The sequence below is a fragment of the Sminthopsis crassicaudata genome, chromosome 2 (assembly GCF_048593235.1).
Source record: "Sminthopsis crassicaudata isolate SCR6 chromosome 2, ASM4859323v1, whole genome shotgun sequence".
Classification (NCBI taxonomy): Eukaryota; Metazoa; Chordata; class Mammalia; order Dasyuromorphia; family Dasyuridae; genus Sminthopsis; species Sminthopsis crassicaudata.
In genome coordinates, this window is record NC_133618.1 from 451,861,787 (window position 1) to 451,881,985 (window position 20,199).

At 44.2% G+C, this 20,199-nt stretch overlaps 1 protein-coding gene across 2 annotated transcripts; it reads left to right on the top strand.

Moving 5' to 3' along the window:
* The first annotated feature begins 65 nt into the window (after positions 1–65).
* Positions 66–16,099, top strand: DUSP15 (dual specificity phosphatase 15). Of its 2 annotated transcripts, XM_074292785.1 has the most exons (7): positions 66–522; positions 1,969–2,002; positions 5,297–5,379; positions 6,736–6,785; positions 11,135–11,209; positions 12,526–12,697; positions 13,603–16,099. In XM_074292785.1, the coding sequence occupies exons 1-7, from the start codon at positions 502–504 to the stop codon at positions 13,846–13,848; spliced, it is 681 nt and encodes a 226-aa protein (XP_074148886.1). In that variant the 5' UTR covers positions 66–501; the 3' UTR covers positions 13,849–16,099. The 2 variants fall into 2 exon arrangements, with proteins under 2 accessions (XP_074148886.1, XP_074148887.1); XM_074292786.1 differs by lacking the exons at positions 66–522; positions 1,969–2,002; positions 5,297–5,379; positions 6,736–6,785 and adding an exon at positions 10,353–10,421.
* Positions 16,100–20,199: the final 4,100 nt, after the last annotated feature.

Genomic DNA, 20,199 nt, shown 5'->3' on the forward strand with positions numbered 1-20,199 from the left:
TCCCCCAGCATGTCTGGCTTCCCACAGTCCCACGCATGGTGCCTGCTTGAGACGGCCCTGCCGGGGTTTGCCCGCCCCTCAAAGGTGCTCACGTCCCTGGGCACGGCCCGGGGGCCCGGCGGGGGCCCGCCTCCCACTGCAAGGTTGAAACAATTTCTCCTTGTCCCAGCGGGGGCACAGCAGGCAGCCCTTGGGGGTGAGGGACACTGGGGCTTTGTTCACTTGGCTGAGCCGGGCCTCCAGTCAGCAGCCCCGCAGCCTGCACATGATTAGGGAATAGGTGGAGCCTCCCGCTCTGCCATTGTCTCCAGCCCGGAGCTGCCCGGACCAGCTCGGGAGGGAGTGACACCTTTGCACACTGGCCGGATCCTCAGAGCCGGACGAGGAGAGAGAGCCCCGCGCCTGCGCCTGGATCGGACCTCCCAGGCTGCCGGGGGCCCCGTCGGGCTGGAGCCTGACTGGGAACTGGAGGCAGGGGCAGCCGGCTGGCCCACAAGGACCATGGGGAATGGCATGAACAAGGTGAGGAGTCAGTGGAGATGGAGGGTGGGTTGGGCCTCAATGCAGACCCCCGCGACTGGCCAATCCCTCCATCCCCCACCCCCCAGAGGAATTAGACCAAATTGACTCAAATCTCTTGGTCTGCTGCAGAGGGACCGCTGTGTGTGTGTGTGTGTGTGCTCTCTTTCTCCGGCCTTCCCCCGTTTCTGTTCTGTCCTTCATCTCTGTCATCGCATCTGCTCCTCACTGGTGTGTGCTACCTCCCTTTTGGGGCTACTTACCGTCTCTGTCCCCTCTCCCTCCCTTGGATTCCACCCTTGGATCCCTCTACACGTCTCTTTTTGTCCTGTCAGTCCCTTTTCTCCCTGCTCTCCTTCCTCTCTGCATCTCTGGATTTCTGCCTTTATCTCCTGTTCTCCCGCACTCTCCATCCCTCAAGGCCTTTTCAGTATTTCTCTCTCTGGGTTTTATTCCTCTCCACCCTTCCCATCCTCCTGTCACCATCCAGCCTTCCTTGCATCCTCTGTTTTTCTTTTTGGCTTATCTGTCTCTCTCCCTCCCCGTTTCTCCATCTCCCCATTCCTTTTTTGCAAGTCTGTCTGTCCTTGTTTCATCTCTGCCTCTCTGTATAATTCTCCCTTTGTCCATTTCCTTCTTTCCATTCGCGAATCTGCCTGTCTGTTTTTCTCAATGACTTTGCCTCTGTATTTCTGTCTCATCTGACCCTGTCCTGTCCCTACTGACTTTCAAAGATCTTTTTAAGTCAGAGCCAGGGTTTTAGTGTTTCCTTGAGTACTGCATGTCTTTCATCAGTATCCTGGGCTCTGAACCCCGTCCCCTGGAGCCACACCATGCTGCTGACCCAGGAAGGATCATTGAGATACCAGCCCGACTGACAGGATGCTGGACTTTGCTCCGACAATCAGGATTCTTGGGTTCCCTGATTCGGGTTGGCCCCCCATTTCCTGGGGACAGATTGGGTCGTTCAGAAAAAAGAAAGAGTGAGTCAGGTGTGAGAGAGGTATCATGGGGACAGTTGCAGGGTGGGGATAGGGCCTAGGGGTGAGAGGAAGATGGAGAGAAGCTGGTTACCTTCAGCCAAGCACAGGGCCCTCCTTGGGGAGTGTTTAGAGCCCAGGATGTTTCTGATGTTAGAATGAATGGAAAGCCGATTTGGTGGCAGAGAGACCTGCGTTTGCATCCCTCTTCTGCCCCTTATTCCTCCATAAGCTCTTAGCTCTCCACTCTTTAGGTTTCATTTTCTTTACCTACAAAGTTGAGGGGATTTGGGATCCCTAGCTCTAAACTCTATGATCCTGTAATCATAACCCAGCAGCATCAAGGGTTTGAGAAGCATGGGCAGTAAGGGCAAGAAGACCTCTCTGTTTCAACATGTGAACAGCCCAGTGAGGGGAAAATGTGCATTGTAGCCCAAATCTGACCTTCCTCTTTTCCATGCTCCTACAGGTTCTTCCTGGACTCTATCTGGGAAACTTCATTGGTAAGCAGTGCCTTCTCCCATATCCCCAAAGTCCAAACACGGCCTAGCCCAAGCCCAGCCCTGCCACCCACTCTATAATTCTATAGACCTAGCCCCTGGATGAATCCCAGAGCTCTCCACCCCAACTGGGGGCCTGGATTTGGTCCCCAAGTCCTTGGCTACTAGCTGGATATCTTGGTTTTCTTCAATAGAGCAAATTCCTCTGCCTCAGGAAAAGGCCATAGCTCTGAAATTCATTTATGAATTATGAAAGGCAGCTTTACCTTCCCTTCTTCAGAAAGAAATGAAGGTGAGGTGAGGAGAAAAACTAACAAATAATTAAGATGAGACAGATTTCCCTTTGGCTTAGGTTGCATTTTCTCAAAAAAGAGAATTCCAATCCTGAGGGGGCTATTGGCTCAGTGTGTGACCTTGGGAAAGATATTTTCCCTCACTAGTCCTGTCCTAGGGACAGTGGTGTGTGATGGGTCCTATGTAGTTATAGGACCTGGCTCTGAACCCAAGTTTTACCACTTAGTAATGAGTAATAGCCTTTCTGAGCCTCAGTTTCCTCCTTTGTAAATTGAGGGGGAGTAGGTGAACTCCATAATGTCCAATGTCTCTTCTGATACTGCCACTCTGTATTTCTAACATCCTAAGCATAGACTGCTCAAGGTAGGGGAGGAAGAAGACTTTAAGGGGAAGGAATAAGACCCCCAAGAGCAAGGCTGTTAGCCGACAGACACTGCACCAGCTAGCTTCCAGGAAGGCATCCTGCAAACCCTTTATCCTAGGGGCTAGAAGGACACTCTTTTAGTATCTCCTTTTGTTGGTGATGGAGGTGTGCAGGAAAGTATCTGCAGGATACTGAACTCCAGGGCTTTAGCCACAGACAGTGTGGTTTTAGGAATGGGAGGAACCTGGGTTCTGCTTCTGCCTCTGCTGTTAATTGGTGGCCTGACCTTGAGCAAACCCCTGCCTTTTCTTGGGTGAAAAAAATAAGGTTAACAGATGGGATCCAGTTTGAAAATCTAAAGCTCTCGAGAGGAAAGTGATCATGTTACTGCAACTGGCTTGGGCTGCTGATGCTGCTTCTAATCTGTCCTACTCTGGACCTGGTCCAGCACATGGAGGCACAGACATTGGGAAAGCAATTCCCAGGAGAGCACTATGGGGCACCTTTTTTAACCTACTGTAAAAACTTGCAAATTCTTCAAGGACCTCCCTTTATTACAAGGTTGTTGGAGAGTCATGCTGCATAAATCTTAAAACACTCTAAAATAGAGATGTAAGTTGTTGCTATTATCAGTGGATAGGAGACAGTCCTATTATGCAGGGCTCACAGAGAGCAATATTGGCCAATCCAAGCTTAGGTTATAATGAGAAGGGCAGAGGTACAGGAGAAATAACGCAGCATTTGGAGTCAGGCAATGAAGATCCACATCCTGACTGGGCCATAGTAACTGTGGGATCTTGGGCAAATAACTTCAGAGCTGTCTCTGGCCTTGGCCCATTTTCACTTGCTGCTAGGCAACTCAAAAGGTCTTTTGCCCTGTCCCAAACTGCTAAGTTTACCCACATGCTGTACCCAGCACAGACCTGTCTCCTGTGGCAGACAATGGGCTGTCTATATTGAACTATGAAATCTCCCACCCTTATTCTTTCACACACACACACACACACACACACACACACACACACACACACACACACACACACAGACTTGCACTCACATACCCACACATACTCACATAATCCAGGAAATGGAATTAATTTTCAATGCTTACTGATGGGGAAGAGGGAGGGGTCCTTATGTGATTGAGGCAAAGCAAACTTTTAAAAAAATGTTTTATTAATGTCTTTTTTCTTTTCATCACAATTATTCCTGGAAGCTATTTTCCCTGCTCCATCCATCTTCTCCTCCGTTGTTAGGAAGAAAAACAATTAAGCAAAAACACCCAACATACTGATTGTATCTGACTATGTCTATAACATGCTAGGAAAGACTTTGAGTTTTGGGCCATAAATTGTATGTCCTTTACCACCCATGGCCATACACATTCTCCTTCCCCACCATCTAGGGGGATGGAATTTAGGAAATTTTCTTTTCATTCCTTACCCTAGAGCACCCTACCATGGCCCAGAGCTCCATCATCCCCTTTTCTATCACTTCTCAATCTTTTTCCAGTGCTTTCTCTTTATCCTAACCCTTCCTACTCCTCAACCCCAAAGAGCTAGTATCCTTTTTCCTTTCCTTCAAGTTCCTTCTCTGGAAGGGCTTTCTATCCTAAAATATATCCCTATCATAGAACCATGAGCAAAGTCATCTTAGAGAACACAGAACATTAGCTCTAATAATGATCATGGATCACCAGATAATAGAAGCTGAAAGGAACCAAAGGACATAAAATGAAAGAGCTAGATATGACTTTCAGATTTAAGACTATCAAAGTTGGAAGGGACCATATTGACCATCTAGAACTAGGGATTTGTCTTAGATATATTTTCAAGGTATCATGAGCTTGGATGGTGAAAAAACTTACCTCTTTATCTTCTGGTTTCCTTTGAAATCCCACACATTTAACCAATATTGAATTGTTTGCTGTCTTGGGAGGAGGGAGAGGAGATAAGGGAGGCAGGGAGAAAAAATTTGGAACTCAAAAATCTCCTAAAAATGAATGTTGGAAATTATCTTTACATTAATTGGTAAAATAAAATCCTATTGAGAAAAAAAAAAAAAGAAATCTTATACATTTAAAAACATTCTTCTCAGAAAGGGTCCATTGTCCACCAGACTGCTCAAGGTCTGTACAAAAAAAGGTTAAAAATCCCTGGTCTGGACTAACTTCTTCATTTTACAGAGGGGAAAACTAGTTGACCAAGGCCACACAGGTGGGTCTGGCAGAATAAGACCTGTTCCTCCTGATTCCAAATTCTGTGCTTTTTCTACTGCTGCTTCTGGGTGCCTGATATTCCCAGATTCACTTCTTCCTTCCTTTTTTTGAGGTTTGACGTTCTTGGTTAAAATGTAAATATGTCCCAGGGAAAAGTGACCCTTAAAGACACAAACAGCTTTTATACCTTAGCAAAAATTAGTTTATTTAAAGCCTAGTAGACATAGCCTTGGAGTGATAATTAAGAAACCTGCCTGGAAGTTTTGGCCCTTGCTAAGTTATATGGCCCCCCCCCCCACGTCTGACCTATGGTGGAGAGAGGAAGAAAGGGGAGGGAAGGGGCCTCTTAGCCTGCACAGCCAGGCTCTAAGGGCTATAAATAAACCCACCAAATCAGCACTGGATTTTTCCTCCTTCTCAGATGCCAAAGACCCAGACCAGCTGAGCAGGAATAAAATCACGCACATCATCTCTATCCACGAGTCTCCCCAGCCCTTGCTGCAGGTATTGCCGTCCCCCCCCCAAAGCTCCACAACCCCACTGACACCTCCTGTAGCCAGTGCCCTGCCTGAGAATGTGGCCAAAGTGGCCTCCAGCCCGGGATCACACTCAGGGCAAGGGTAAAAGGGAATCTATTGTTGCCCTGTTGAGAACTCCTTGGGGCTTGGGGAGGGGGGGGAGTGGTGCTAAATCCAGGGTGGAAATTGGTTGAAAAGCTTAAAATGGAAGTCAAGAGACAGAGGTTCTAGTCTCAGGCTTAACTTATTTGGGAGCGGGTAGGGTAAGAAAGACAAATCCATGACCTGTGATTTTATCAGTGAGGGGAATTTCCAGTATGGGAATTCCTTCCATGGATACATAGTTTACACTAAGGAACTTGCTATAGTCACACAGCTAGTAGCCATCAAAGACAAGATTTGCATCCTAACTTCAAGCCCAACTATATCTTGTTCCATCATCTCTCATCTTGATGCTGAATAAGTAAATGCCTTTGTCTGTACCTTAATTTATTTCCTGTAAAATGAGGGGATTAGAATTAAATGGTCTCTAAGGTCCTTGCTAAATCTAACATCTATGTTTTAAGGTCCCCTTATAACTCTGATATGCTGTGTCCTATGTTCTAAGCTCCCTTTATAGCTCTAATATCCTTGGTTCTAAGGTATCTTCTAGCTGACATTCAGCATTCTATATTCTAAAATCCATTTCAGGTCTTATATTTTAGGTGAGCTGAGAACTCTAAAAATCCTTTGCTCTATTGATGTGATCTGTTCCCAACCTGATTTTCCCCCTTCTCCCCAAAGTTAGGACTGAACGTGGCCAAAGTAGGCAGCTACCTAGGGCATATCTATTTTTTTTAGGCAAAAGGACATGTTTTAATATGACTTCTTATAAATGTATATATTTTTAATGCCAGAAAATCCTGTTCTCAGGACACAGGGAGATTTATTTTGAGATGTCAATTTTGTTACAATGAATGCCAGAGACTGAGGTCCACAAGAAGCCATATCTCTCTTAGCTTTGCTGGCTATCAATTCCCATGATTTTCCTTTTATCCTCATAGTTGTAACCTACAAAGAATTCAGAACTGGAAGTCACTCAACCACAGGTCTAAGCTTTTACTCTGTAACTAATTCGTGGTGTGACTTTCCCCCCTCTGGATCTCAGTTCCATTGACTCACAAAATAACAAAGCTGAGAAAGACCTTAGAAGCCATGTGGTCTTAAGGTTTGCAAAACAGAGGCCTAAAGTGGAGAAATGACTTTGACCCAGAAATGAATTTGCCACTGAGCATTGGGGCTGGAAGGCAAAAGCTGGCATTTGGACATTTCCTAACTTTCTGAGCTTGTATTCTTCTTTTAGGATATTACCTATCTTCGGATCCCAGTGCCTGACACCCCTGAAGTCCCTATGTAAGTATTATACTAATGTTATTGCAGGGGTAGGGGGCTTGGAAGGCAGGGGTAGTAAAGAATCTCTACTACAAGGGAGCCCTCAGACCTCTATTTGGATCAGTCATGTGTGAAATGGCATGAGCCACACTAAAAGGTAACCCTAAACATGTTAGAAGGCATGGGAATTATTGAATAATTTGTTCAAGAAATTATATTTCAGCATCAAATTTTTAGAGCCAAAAGAGGTCATTTAAACTAACTTTTTTGTATTTATTTAAAAATTTCATTGATTCTTTTTGCTTTTATATCACATTTATTTTCTAATATAAGCTCCATACTCACCCTACCAAATGAGCTTTCCTTTGCAACATAAAGAAGTTGTTGTTATTGGAGGAGTCAAGTCCTGTCTGACTCTTCATGGCCCCATTTGGAGTCTCCTTGGGGAAATCACTGGAGTGATTTGCCATTTCCTTCTCCAGCTTATTTTACAGATGAGGAAACTGAGTCAAACAGGGTGAAGTGACTTGCTCAGGGTCACACAGCTAGGAAGTGTCTGAGACCAGATTTGAACTCAGGGAGATGAATCCCCCTAACTCCTGTAAAGAAGAGTACAGTTCAATAAAACTAACCAACACAGGAACCTTGAGTGACAGTATGTACGTACAACATTCCATACCTCTTTAGGGAGAGGTTCCTCATCTCTCCTTTGTGGCAAAACTTAGTCATTAAAATTATACATTGTTAGGTTTTATTATCCTTTCCATTTCTATTGTATTCACTATGGAGATTGTTTTCTTGATTTTGCTTTTCCATGTTTCTGAATTCTTCATAATCATTGTTTCCTATAGCATATTAATGTTCCATTACATATATATTGACCCCTTTGGACTCTCTTCAGAGAGAATTATTACTACTCTCAAGTTCAAGGGTATAATACACTCCTAAAATTATATATAAGCCTCCATCAGTGAGCATATCTTCAAAAAATAAAAGCAAAGACATTTATCAAAATGGCATGGTAAGGACAGTAACTAAAAAACCCCCCAAAAAACAAAAACCAACTCATAACCCTGGGGCACATTTTCCTGATAATTCATATAAGAGTCTTTGGGGGAAATGGGCATAAACTTATAGTACATTGGTGTGAGTCACAGGAAGGGAATACACATGACCAAGGCAACTCACACCCCTGGTATTATCAGCTCTGGGGTCCTGTAGGATCAGCATCTCTGTTGATAGTCATTCACCTGGGTACTCAAGGTACCCTCTCAGAAACTCAACTCTTGGTTGACAGGGCTAGTTCTCACTTTTGTTCGGTGTCTGCTCTTTTTGCTTCCAGCTTTCACTGCTCACAGGCTCTTCCTTCCTCAAGTTTTTTGACCTGATTATATATATATATATATATATTCCATGGGGTAGAGAAAAGATATCTCCTATTTATACCTGCTCCTGGCTTTTACTGCACATCTCTTTGAACTGGGCAAGTCCTTCCATTTTCATGCATATAATTGATGGGAAGTCAAGTATGGAAAAGGGAGAAATCTTTCTCCCCACTAAGAAGTTCCATCTCAGGTTAGATTCTTCTTTAACTGCTGGCCTGGGATATCTGCAGAGGTAGCAAGCTAACTCTTTCCCCCTTCTTCCCCAAGTGATTGAGATTAGCTGACTTTCCCAGTTTACACAGTAAGTTGATCAAGTACCTGAGGATGGATTTAAATTCAGGTCCTCCTGACTATGGAGCTGATGCTCTACCTAGCTGCCCTGCAAGCTAACTTTTTAAGAGCTAGCCAGGGCAAAGCCAGTATTTTCCCAGCCAATGGAGGGGCTCTCCTTCCAATTAAATCAGGGGGTTCCCCATCCCCACCCCTAGCCCAGTATTTCTTAGGGGGATGACAAGATATAGTCATGTCTTTATTCTAAATTTAATATACCACTACTTTTTTTCATTATAAGCTGGAAATTTTCTATACCATAGGTTGTTGTTGTTTTTTTTAATCCAGTCTTCAATCAATGGACATTCACTTTGTTTCCAGTTTTTTGCTACCAGAAAAGTGCTACCAAAACGCTCGATTTACAGAATTGTTTTTCTAGCATCGTGGTGGTATATTGCTAGACTAGAGTCAAGACACCTGGGTCCTAATCTCAGCTACACCACTAACTCGTTGTGTAACTTTTGTCTTTCTTCCTTCATTAAATGGGAAAGTTGTAATAAATCAGGCATTTTTAACATTTTTTGTACCATGAACTCTTTATCAGGCTGGATTCAGAATAGTGTTTTTAAATGCATAAAATAAAATTCATAAGCATGATAATTGTGGAAATATGTATAAAAGAATTACACTTGTTTAGCATATGTATTGGATTACTTGCTGTTTAGGGGAGGGAGTGGGGAGAAGGAAGGGAGAAAAATTTGGAACACAAAGTTTTGCAAGGGTGAATGTGGAAAACTATTTTTGCATTTATTTGGAAAGTAAAAAGCTATTATTTAAAAATAATAATAAAATGCATAGGATTACAAAGGAAATAATTATGTTGTAAAAGAGTAGATCCTGGCTAAAAAAAAAATCTGACCTGGATGATTCCCATAATACCTTCTAGCTCTATCATGCTATAGTACACACATATGTGTGTATGTATGCATGTATGTATCTATATGTGCTATACCATATTTCCTATTTCTGTCATGACATAATGTTTGCAGAGCACTTTCCCCACCAACATAACTTGCTTTATATAATTAGTAAGTGTTGGAGCCAAGACTCAAATGTGAAAAATCTAATTTAAAATCCAGCTCTCTTTCTACTTCAGTCCCTGTTTTCTGTGTTCTAAAATCCCTTTCAGCCCTTATATTTTGTGTTTATAGATTATAATTTAGGATATAGGAGACTTTAAAGGATCTCTAATCTTATTTTATAGATGGGGAAACTGAGTTTCAATGACTTACCCAATGTCACAAAGATAGAATTCCAACCCACGTTCTATGGATATAGCTGTAATGTTTTTTCATTTAAAGAAAAAAATCTTGATCTCCTTTTTTTCTACATCACTTTTTTTCTGAATATATCCCTTCTCTGGGGCACCTACATGGTGCAGTGGAGAAAACACTAGTCTTGAAATCAAGAGAACCTCAATTCAAATGTAACCTCAGACAGTTAACTAGCTGGGTATATCATTTAACTCGGATTGCCTTCAAACAGCAACAGCAAATATATCCCTTCTCTTCTCCTCCAAAGAAAGTCATTCTCCATGACAAAGAATTTTTTTTTAAAGAGAGGGAAAAAAGCAACCTGTCAGCCTGACTAATGAACCTATCAGCAGTGTGACAGGGTAGGCAATCTGTAATGCTCTCTGCAAAGGGAGGAAGGAGGGAATTGCATTCTCTCGTTTCTTGTGGGGTGACTAAGCTTGGTCAGGGTCCAGAATTCAATCTTGGGGCTTGTTATTTTATTCTTTCCCCTTACCCAGTTATAGTCATTGTGTGTTTTTCCTGATATGTCTGGTGCTCTTTCCATCACATCACAGATGGTTTCTTCCAAGGCTCCTCCCTGCTCTGACATTTTAAATTCCAAGATCCATTACAGCTCCAGCAACCTGTGATTCATCTTACCCCAGCACTTCTAAGTGCTTTATTCAACGAATAAGGAAAGAAAAAGGGTGTGTAATAAACACAGGCACAAACGAACTTTTTCTTTCTTTCTTTCTTTCTTTCTTTCTTTCTTTCTTTCTTTCTTTCTTTCTTTCTTTCTTTCTTTCTTTCTTTCTTTCTTTCTTTCTTTCTTTCTTTCTTTCTTCTTTCTCTTTCTTTCTTTCTTTCTTTCTTTCTTTCTTTCTTTCTTTCTTCCTTTCTTCCTTCCTTCCTTCCTTCCTTCCTTCCTTCCTTCCTTCCTTCCTTCCTTCCTTCCTTCCTTCCTTCCTTCCTTCCTTCTTTCTTTCTTTCTTTCTTTCTTTCTTTCTTTCTTTCTTTCTTTCTTTCTTTCTTTCTTTCTTTCTTTCTTTCTTTCTTTCTTTCTTTCTTTCTTTCTTTCTTTCTTTCTTTCTTTCTTTCTTTCTTTCTTTCTTTCTTTCTTTCTTTCTTTCTTTCTTTCTTTCTTTCTTTCTTTCTTTCTTTCTTTTTTTTTTTTTTTCCCAGGCAGTTGGGTTTAGGTGCCCAGGGTCATGCAGCTAGGAAGTGTGTGAGGCTAATTTGAACTCAGGTCCTCCTGACTGCAGTGTCAGTGCTCTAACCACCTAGATACCCCACCCCAGGCACAAAACGGAGAAGCAGCTGGACCACAGCCTCAGTCAGGTCAAGGCAGCCTGAAGCAGAGAGCTCAGGAGCCCCTCTCTCTGCTGTGTTAGCCATTCGCCTGTGTCTCTTTCTCTCCTAGTAAGAAGCACTTCAAAGAATGCATCAACTTCATCCACTACTGTCGCCTCAGTGGAGGGACCTGCCTTGTACACTGGTGAGCCACCCACTACCCAGAATCCTGGCCCCTGGAGTTCCAAGTGGCATTTTTAGCTCAGTAAAATACCCTCCTCTTTCCCTGCCCCATCCTTCTACCCCCTTGTTCAAAGGACACTTTCCTGAAGGATCTTTTCAGAGATCTGGAATTCCATCCTTTCTGACTCATTCCTTTGGAGATAGCAGAACAGAGTGGAAACAGCACTGGGCTGAGAATGAGGGGAACCCTAGGTTCTACTCCTTGGTCTGACAATGATTGATTATAAGCCCTTTTCCTTTTTGACACCTGGCTCCCTCATTTGTGAAATGAAAGGGTTGGGCTAGATGTTTTCCACTCTGTTAAAACCTCACGTTTCTTTGGGAGTATAATATCATTAATACCTAAGGAGGGGTTTATTTATTCCTTAGACTTCCACCACTACTCAGGAGCTCCCTACTTGGAAATTTTGTTGGAGGATATGTAGAAGGGAAACTCTTCAGCTTTAAGTCCTGCCAGGGGAGAGTCAGCCTGGTTGAGGGATCATGGTTAGCAAGAGATCTGAGAGTTATACAAGGTGCCTTTAAGGAGAAAAGAAATATTGCAGAAATACAGAAATGTTACCAACCTCACCACTGGACTGAGCTCTAGCTCGCCCTACCTCTTCTCCTCCCACCCCGCTTAGGGGCCCTAGGGAGCCGCCAAGATGACTGCTGAGTGCCAAGGATGATGGGGTCCAGTGAACTGCCCCAGTGGGCAGATACAAAATCATGCAATCATAGAGCATCCAAATTGGAAGGGACCTTAGCGCAGAAGATGTGGGAAGTCAGAGTAGAAGAGATCTTTGCAGATCTTGTCAAATTCTCCCACTTTATAGATGGGAAAACTGAGACTCAGAGAAAGGAGGAAGGGGGTCACCCAGAAAACTATTAGTGGAACTCAGATTTCATGACTCTCCTTCCTGTGTCCTCTCCACTAAGCCACAGTTCTAGATGAAGGGGATCAGGGACCAGAGGGCAAGAGCCACTTAACTACTTCAGTTCCTGGGAACAAGAAGAAAAATCCCCAGGCTGAAATCTAGCCAGAAAGACTTGCTCTTCAAAGGGGAAGATCGGCTCCAGAAGAGGCTCAGAATACAGTAAACTCTTGGGTTCTGTTATCATAAGTTCTATTATCGGTGAGCTACCCCTGGCCCAGTGACTCCCCTCCTCCCCAAGCCTTTCTTTGGTCTGAGCCCTTCTAGGTGGCCTTTAGGGGACTGGCCAGGAGAGGAGTGCAGTGGGGGTGGATCTCGTTGCCCAGGCAGCAATGCCAGTAACAAAAAGGTTGGGCATCCTCAGCTTTGCGGGCATCTCCCGAAGTGCCACCATTGTGACAGCCTACGTGATGACGGTGACAGGACTGGGCTGGCGAGAGGTCCTGGAGGCAGTCAAAGCAGTCCGACCCATCGCCAACCCCAACCCAGGCTTCAAGCAGCAGCTGGAAGAATATGGCTGGGGCAATGCCCGGAAGGTATGGGCCAGGAGCTTCCCCCTAAGAGCAGGCAGGGCTGGGGAAGGGGTGGGAGACTCCAAGCATCAGGCTCCAACTGGAGGTCTCCAGGGAGGAGAGAAGGAGCTGTGTGCCAGGAGCTAGGCCAAGCGCTTTTACAGATATTATCTCATTTGAGCACAATCTACCAGCTTCCCAGCCTGGTGAATCAGATCCAGCCCCTGATCTTACCCTTCAGGGCCCTCCCAAACCCCTCCCTGTTGTCCATCCTGGAGCACAAAGTCAGGGGCTGTCTCATGGGGGAGGGACCTCCCTGTGCAGATGTCAATGAGGTCAGAGACAAGCCCCTCAGGTGAGATCTCTTAACCTCCTGCAGGGTCAGAGGCCTGAGAGGGGAGATTCCTGGGTGAGGTCCATCAGGTGCTCTGTCCCTGCCCATATCAGAAGTCTCCAAGGGAGAAGGGGGCCACACTGAGTATGAACCAGGGTCCCTAGAGCCCCTCAGCAATGAGGAGACCATGATCCTAACTTTAGGAGTTTCAGACATTTGCTATAGTACCTTGCACTAATGTGGACTGTGCCATTCTCATAAGTATTGTCCCTGTCAGGTTTGGGGATGCCCTGCCTGTGAGTCCTTTCTAAGAGGGGAGGGGCAGCAAGGGTTTGAGCTACCATTCCAAGGGCTCTGGAGTTGGAAGAGCATTTAGAGGTGCTCTCATTTTATTACCTGTCCCTCCCCTCCCTGACCCCAAGCTTCAGTGCAGGGGCTAAGGCCCCTGGGGTAGAGATGGGGTGGGGAGGAAGGACTGGGCTGCCTTGGTTTTGTGCCTCTGTCTTTGATTCCTCAAATCCTTTCCCCATTTCCCATTTACACTCTTCTCTGACCCTTCCTTCCCCTCACCCCCCTTCCACCCTCTGGCCCGCAGCTGCGCAGGCAACTAGAGGAGAAGTATGGAGAGAGTCCATTCAACGATGAAGAGGAGATCCGGGCCTTGCTACCCCTGTGCAAGCGCTGCCGGGAGGCGTCTCCCTCGGGCAGCGCTGAGGGTACCCTGCAGAGACTGGTCCCCCGGCCCCCCAGGGAGGTCCGGAGACCTCTCCCTCTCCTCACCCGAGTCAAGCAGACTTTCTCCTGCATCCCCAGATGTCTGTCCCGGAAAGGGGGGAAGTGATGGCTGTGAGTTACATCCAGGCCCTTGTTTGCAAAGCTGAGTTGGGTGGGAGTCAGGCTCAGGATCCAGGAGCACAAGGCAGATGATTGGAAGGACGGACAAGATGAGGCTGCAGCAGAGGCACACCGGCTGGGAGCAGCCTGATGGTTGGGGTGGTGCAGGTACCCTGCCTGCCCTGAAGAAGAACAGAACCCTTCCTGGGCTGGAACTGTCTGGGCTTCTCCCTGCTGATGGGTTATCCTTCCCACCTGTTTGTGTCTCTCCCTTGTCTTGTCTCCCTCCTGTCTCCATGTCTCTGTTGGTTGCCTCGGTACTAGAGGGTCAAAGGAAGGGCCTAGTCTCCTCACCCCATAAAAGATGGCCCCAGATCTGAGGTTCTGGGCCATGGCGCCTGATTCCCTGGGTCCCGCCCGTCTGGGTCTGGTGTCTGTGAGTCTGTCTGCTGTCTGCGTCTGTCTCTGTGTCTAGTCTGATGAGGTCCTGCTGCAGTAACTGGTGCCTTAGCCCTTGGGGACCCCCAGTCTCCCCAGACTGACTGAGCCCCTGCCTTACTGAGGAAAGGAGCTCCCAGGATGTGGAGCTGATCTCGCCTGGCAGATGGGTCATCCAGCCCCCCCTCCTTATTTTACAAATAGGGAGCCTGAATCCCAGAGAAGAAAAACCAGATGTCCAAAGAGTAAGGGCAGAGGCAAATTCTAATGCAGCCCCCGACTCCAGATTTAGATCTTGGAGACAAAGTCCCTGGGGGAGGTGGAGGAGGGAGGACTTGGTCTAAGGGCCCAGGGGAGCCAAGGAGGATGGGCCGAGAGAGACTGAACCTGGGGGGTGTGAGGAGGTGGTAAGGTGAAAAATAAGACTGAAAATGTACAGGCCTTTGCTTGGTATTGTAGGCATTATTCCCATGATATATTGGAGAAAATATACTAAAAGAGGTTCAGTTACTCATCGATAAGTAGCCAGTGTCAGCGGTGAGACTTGAGTATTCCCCTCACTGGGCTCCAAGTCTGACACTCTTACTACTACCCTGCCTCATTTCACAGAAGGGGAAACTGAGGCCAGAAAAAAGGAAGGGACTTACCTGAAGTTGAATCCTTTTTCTGACTTCAGATTTAGAGCCCTGGAGACTTCCAAAAACACCAATCTGGTCTCCAACCTCTTTGTAACCTCAGCTGGAAGCTGGGATCCTAGATAATGCTTGAACAAATTAGATCTTGTTGGGACTCTTTTAGAGAGAAGATTTCCTACAGCCACGGCTGAACTAGCAACCAATGGAGCCCCAGATCATGCCCCAGAGTGCTCTTAGATTCTTGGACAGCCCCCCCCACTGAAACTAGGCCCATTCATGATAGTGAGCCCCAACACCCTCATAAGCCCTCATTCCCCTGAGCAATCACCCTCATTGAACCTCATTCTTAGTCACAGAGTCACTTTTCCCCACTCAAAAACCTTATCATTTCACCACACACCTTAATTTATTTAATTTTTAAAAATAAGGTTGGCTGATGCTTTTGACATCACAGTCATTTTGCTCTATCATAGCCTTCTTCATTTCTTCCTACCTTCTCATTGAATATGTTCTCTCATATGAAAAAGAAACAGATAAACAAACAACCAATACAGTGACCTTGTCTGGCAGTGTATGCAGCATTCTTCCTGGAGAGTCCCCTTTGTCTCTACAGAAAAGAGGGAGTTGCTGGCTCATCTATTCTGGAGACCAAGATTGGTCATTACAATTACATAGAATTGCTGAGGATTTTGTTTGTTTGTTTACATGGGTATAGTCATTGTGTATTATTTTCCTGTTATTTCTTTCTGCATCAAATCGCACAAGTCATCCTATGTTCTCCAAATTCTTCAAATTGGTTTTTTACATTTCAATAATATTTATTACTTTACACACATGTACCACAATTGGTTTATCCCTTCCCCAATGCCAACACATTTACTTCTAGTTTGGTTTTTTTATACCACAATATGGTTTAAATTTTTGGCATCTATAGGGACTTTATGAATTTGATCTCCTTGGAGTATATGCCAAGTAATGGAATGTTTGGGTCAAAGAGTATGAAGAATTTAGGGACTTTTCTCACATAATTGTAAATTATTTTCCATAATGACCAATGCATAATTCCATCAATAGTGTATTAATATGCCTAACCTCTCCCAATCCCTCCAATATTGACTTTCTATCTTTTGTCATCTTTGGCAATTTCCTGGGTGTGAGATAAAACCTCAGAGTTGTTTTGATTTACATTTTTCTTATTGGTGAGTTGGAACAATATTTTATATGGTTGTTATTAGTTTGCAATCCTCTTGAAAATTTTCTTCATATCCTTTGGTCACCTGTCTATTGGAAAATGGCTCTTTGAGCACTTTTGTTTAGCTACTGTTCTCCTCACAGAATTCCCCAGCCCCTCAAGAAACCTGTGCTCCTCTCACCAAGTCTTCATTACTCTAGTAATTTGGGCCCCATTCCCCCATGGAGCCTTCATCTCCCTTCTCAAACCCCACACCGAATCCCTCTCCCCCTTTCTAAGTACCTCATCCTCTTAACTCCCATCCCCACTCACTGAGCCTCTAATCCTCCACCTCAGAATCACACCCTCTCAGAAGTCATAACTAAACAAGAATCCTCTGCCCAGTAGGGTAGTGTTCAGCCTTTGGATGGAGATTTTTACTGACATAGAGACAATCCACTATTTCCTGAAAGCCCATTCCATTTTTGGATAGTTCTAATTGTTAGGAAAGTTTTTTTTTTCTTATATCCACTGAGTCTCCCATCCCCCTCACTCAGCTTCCCATCTTTTTTCTCATCCCTAAGCCCTTCTCCCACTCAGTCCATTGTCCAGTCCCACTCCATCTCTTCACTCAGGCTTTGTTCTCTTTACTGAGTTCCCTGTTCCTTAATCAAGTTATGTGTTCTTTCACAAGCACCCCTCTCATGAACTATCATTCCCTCACCAAGTCTCCATCCTGTCAGTGAGGCTTTGCCTCCCATTCATCAATCCCCTGCATTAATCCCTAAATCTCCATTCTCTTAATGAGCCCCCATCCCACTTCTGAAGCCTTAATTACCCTCTGAGCCTACCATCACTGTTTCCTCATCCTCCATGCCAGCCCCTCCTCCCTGTCCATTTAAATCATCTTTGAAATCCCTCTAGATGCCACAAGGAAGACTTGTAAGAAGTCCCCAGCCCCTCATGTACCCTGGGACTGTGGTCACATCTACCTCAGCTTCTTCACATTCCTGTCCCTTCTGTATACAGTAGCCTGTGGGTTTTCTTATAGCCTTGGCATTGGACCACTTCCCAAGAGGAAGGACCTGTCAGGATTCACTGGTTCACTCACAACATCCACTACCTCATACCCCTCCTGAGCTTTTAGGATAAACCAAATGGGGAGACTACATCCACTGAGCCACTCTCCCTGCTTTCCCTAACTGTCCTTAATATGGGGAAATCACTTCCCCATTGAACCTCTATCTCTCAGCCACCACTGATTGTGGGGGCTCAAAAAGGGGAATTATGGACCCTCACAAAGACGCAGCCAACATGAATATCCCCACAACTCAAAGGTGACTAATCCCAATGGTCATAAAATTCATGGGTGAGATAAGGAAGTAGCCTTTCTAAATCCACTGAAGAATAATAAGAGAAGTAATTACAATTCCTTCTCTGGGCATTAAGACTCATAATTTTTCAAAGAAGCATTTACCTCCCTATTATAGAGAAAGATGTCAAATGTTGTTCATGTTTACAAAGGAGATTGAGATGCCAGCAGTAGAAAAATGCTCACTCAAGGTCACAAAGATAGTAGTTGTAGGAACTAGAATTCCGGTTTCTGAACTTCCATTGAAGCTCTTCCCCCCCCCCCACCATTTTCTGGGTTGGAAAGGATCATCATTTTGTAGCTGAAGATTCGAGAGACTAATTAGTCCAATGCCTCATTTTACACTGAAAACCAAGGAATCACATGGCAGCAGGCAGCCCAAGTAGGATTTGAAACCCAGTTCTCTTGACCACAGAGGCAGTGCTTTTTCACTGTGTCAAGCAATGAGCACTTCCTAGGCACCTACAGTAAGCCCATCATTCATTCAACAAACATTTCCTGAGCATCTCCTGTGTGCAAGCTGGCAGTTAGTAAAATAGGTGAAAACAATATAATCTCAGAGGGTCCTTAGTAAGCTGCATGGGAGGATGGAACATCCTTAGCTAAAAACTATCCTTGGTGGCCTCTTACCTAGTAATGTATAAAATGATCCACAATCTGGTTCCAAATCACTCTTCTAGCCTCATCTACCCCATATTTTAGCCAAATTAGACTGCTGTCCTATGCCATTCTCTCCCATTTCCTATCCTAGAATGCTTTCTCCTCCATACCAACTCTTCCACCTCCATCTGTTGGAATCCCTCTCTTTGAAACTAGCTCGTGTGCCTGGTACTCCTCTCCCTCTGCTCCAGATGGAAGGGATCTCTCCCTCTTAAACTTCTTACAGCACTTTGCCTGGATTTCTCCATTGCATTTATCTCATAGGAATTTATAGTTGGAAAGGAAGCCAGAAGGTATCTCGCTTAAACTTTATCTAAACTACATCAGAGGTAACCTGGAATTCTTGAATAGTACGCCACTGAAGTACAAGATCTGCTGCATACTACTATAAAATCTAGTATGGTCCTGGCTACAGACTCTTTCCCAAGGATTAACAGCAGTTCAGTGCGGGAGACTCAGTGGTAGCAGCTGATGCTTGGGGAGCTTTGGACTACTGAATGGGTTGGAATAGTGGGCAGAGAGACCACCTAATTAGAAGATTATTGCAACTGTCTGAACAAAACTTGACAAGGATCTTTGCAAAACTAGTGGCCATGTGAGTGGAGAGAAGAGGATGTGCACAAGAGATATTGTGGAGATAAAAAAAATCACAAGATTTGGCAACAGATTTGATAATAGGATGAGTGTGAGCCAAGGATAAACCAAGCCTGTGGGAATGGAAGGATGGTGGTGATCTCAAAAGGAACAGTGAAGTTGGAAAAAGGAATAGGTTGAGGAAAAAGAAAGTGGAGGAAGTATCCTTATCTACCATGAGGATAACTACAGTTTAAAGTAATAGTTGACAGTCATGTAACACTAAAGTTTATAAAGTGGTTTATGTACATTGTTTCCTTTGAGTCAAATAATAGAAGAAAGAAAGGAAGAAAAGCATTTGTTTAGCACTTCCAATGTACTGGGCAATGTACTATAGAGATATAAATAACAAGCAGAATGGCAATCCCTGCCTTCCAAAAGCTTATGTTCTAATAGGTCAAGATAATTCCCAAAAGGGGACTAAAAAAGGGGGTGGGCTGGGGTGGAGGGTGGGAAAGAAGGAAGGGCTGGAAACTAAAGAACCCAATATAGGGAGTGTGGGTTTTTTTTTGGGGGGGGGGAGTTAAATTCAGAAAATCAATAACAAGGCCCAGGAGTGTATGAAAGCTGGCTGGTTGGGGATGAATTATGTAAATGGAGGCTTTAGGAAGAATTCATCTTTGGGAGAAAGGAGCCAGGCTTTGGGATATATGGGGATGTAGAGGCCACAAGGAAAAGGAAATCCAGGCATTGAGGGAATTTCTTGTATGAGTCAGCCATAGATGGAACATGGTTTTGAAGTTCAGAAAAAAATTAGAAACAGAATCGAGAAGGTAATTAAAGGTAGATTGGGGGATAATTTTTGTACAAATTTGTGATTTATAGTAGAGAATACCACATGAGGGATATTCCCAATGCAAATCAGCAACTGTATTGCAATCTATAACAGTTGCCTGGAATTCCCCAGAGTTACGTGACTTGTCCATGATTACTTAGTATATCTCAGAATCAGAACTTTAACTCCAACAATAAATAGGCATTATCTATTGTACCATAGTATCTTCTGGTTTATGAGCCAACATCTACCACAGAAGATAAGGTAGAAAAATTCTATAAAGATTTGAGTAAAAACCTCTGGATTAATTCAACATAACTTTTTAAAATTAATATTTTTTCAATTACATGTAAAATAATTTTTAACATTTGATTTAAAATTTTTTGAATTCCAAATATTCTCCTTTTCTCCCTTTTCCCTCATTAAGAGGGGGAATTATCAAAATCAATATCAAATTGTTTATTTGATATAGGTTTATATATCAAAATATACTTCAATGTGAGGCGACTTCAGGGCAAAGGCAGACATGAGAAATATAGTGAAAAATATGTTGATGGTATGCCTCAGGAGTAAAAATGAAAGAACTCAAAATCTTATATATCATGAGTACTTTCTCAGGAGGAGAGGACACTTTTTTCATGGTGAATTTCAAATTATTTACCAAAAAAACAGTA

What these genes read in the sequence shown, in the direction of transcription:
- DUSP15 (XM_074292785.1), top strand. Translation starts at nt 502, where the DNA reads ATGGGGAATGGCATGAACAAG. An exon ending in GGGACCTGCCTTGTACACTG is followed by an intron (nt 11,210 to 12,525) that starts GTGAGCCACCCA and finishes GGGCATCCTCAG; the next exon opens with CTTTGCGGGCATCTCCCGAA. An exon ending in GCTGGGGCAATGCCCGGAAG is followed by an intron (nt 12,698 to 13,602) that starts GTATGGGCCAGG and finishes TCTGGCCCGCAG; the next exon opens with CTGCGCAGGCAACTAGAGGA.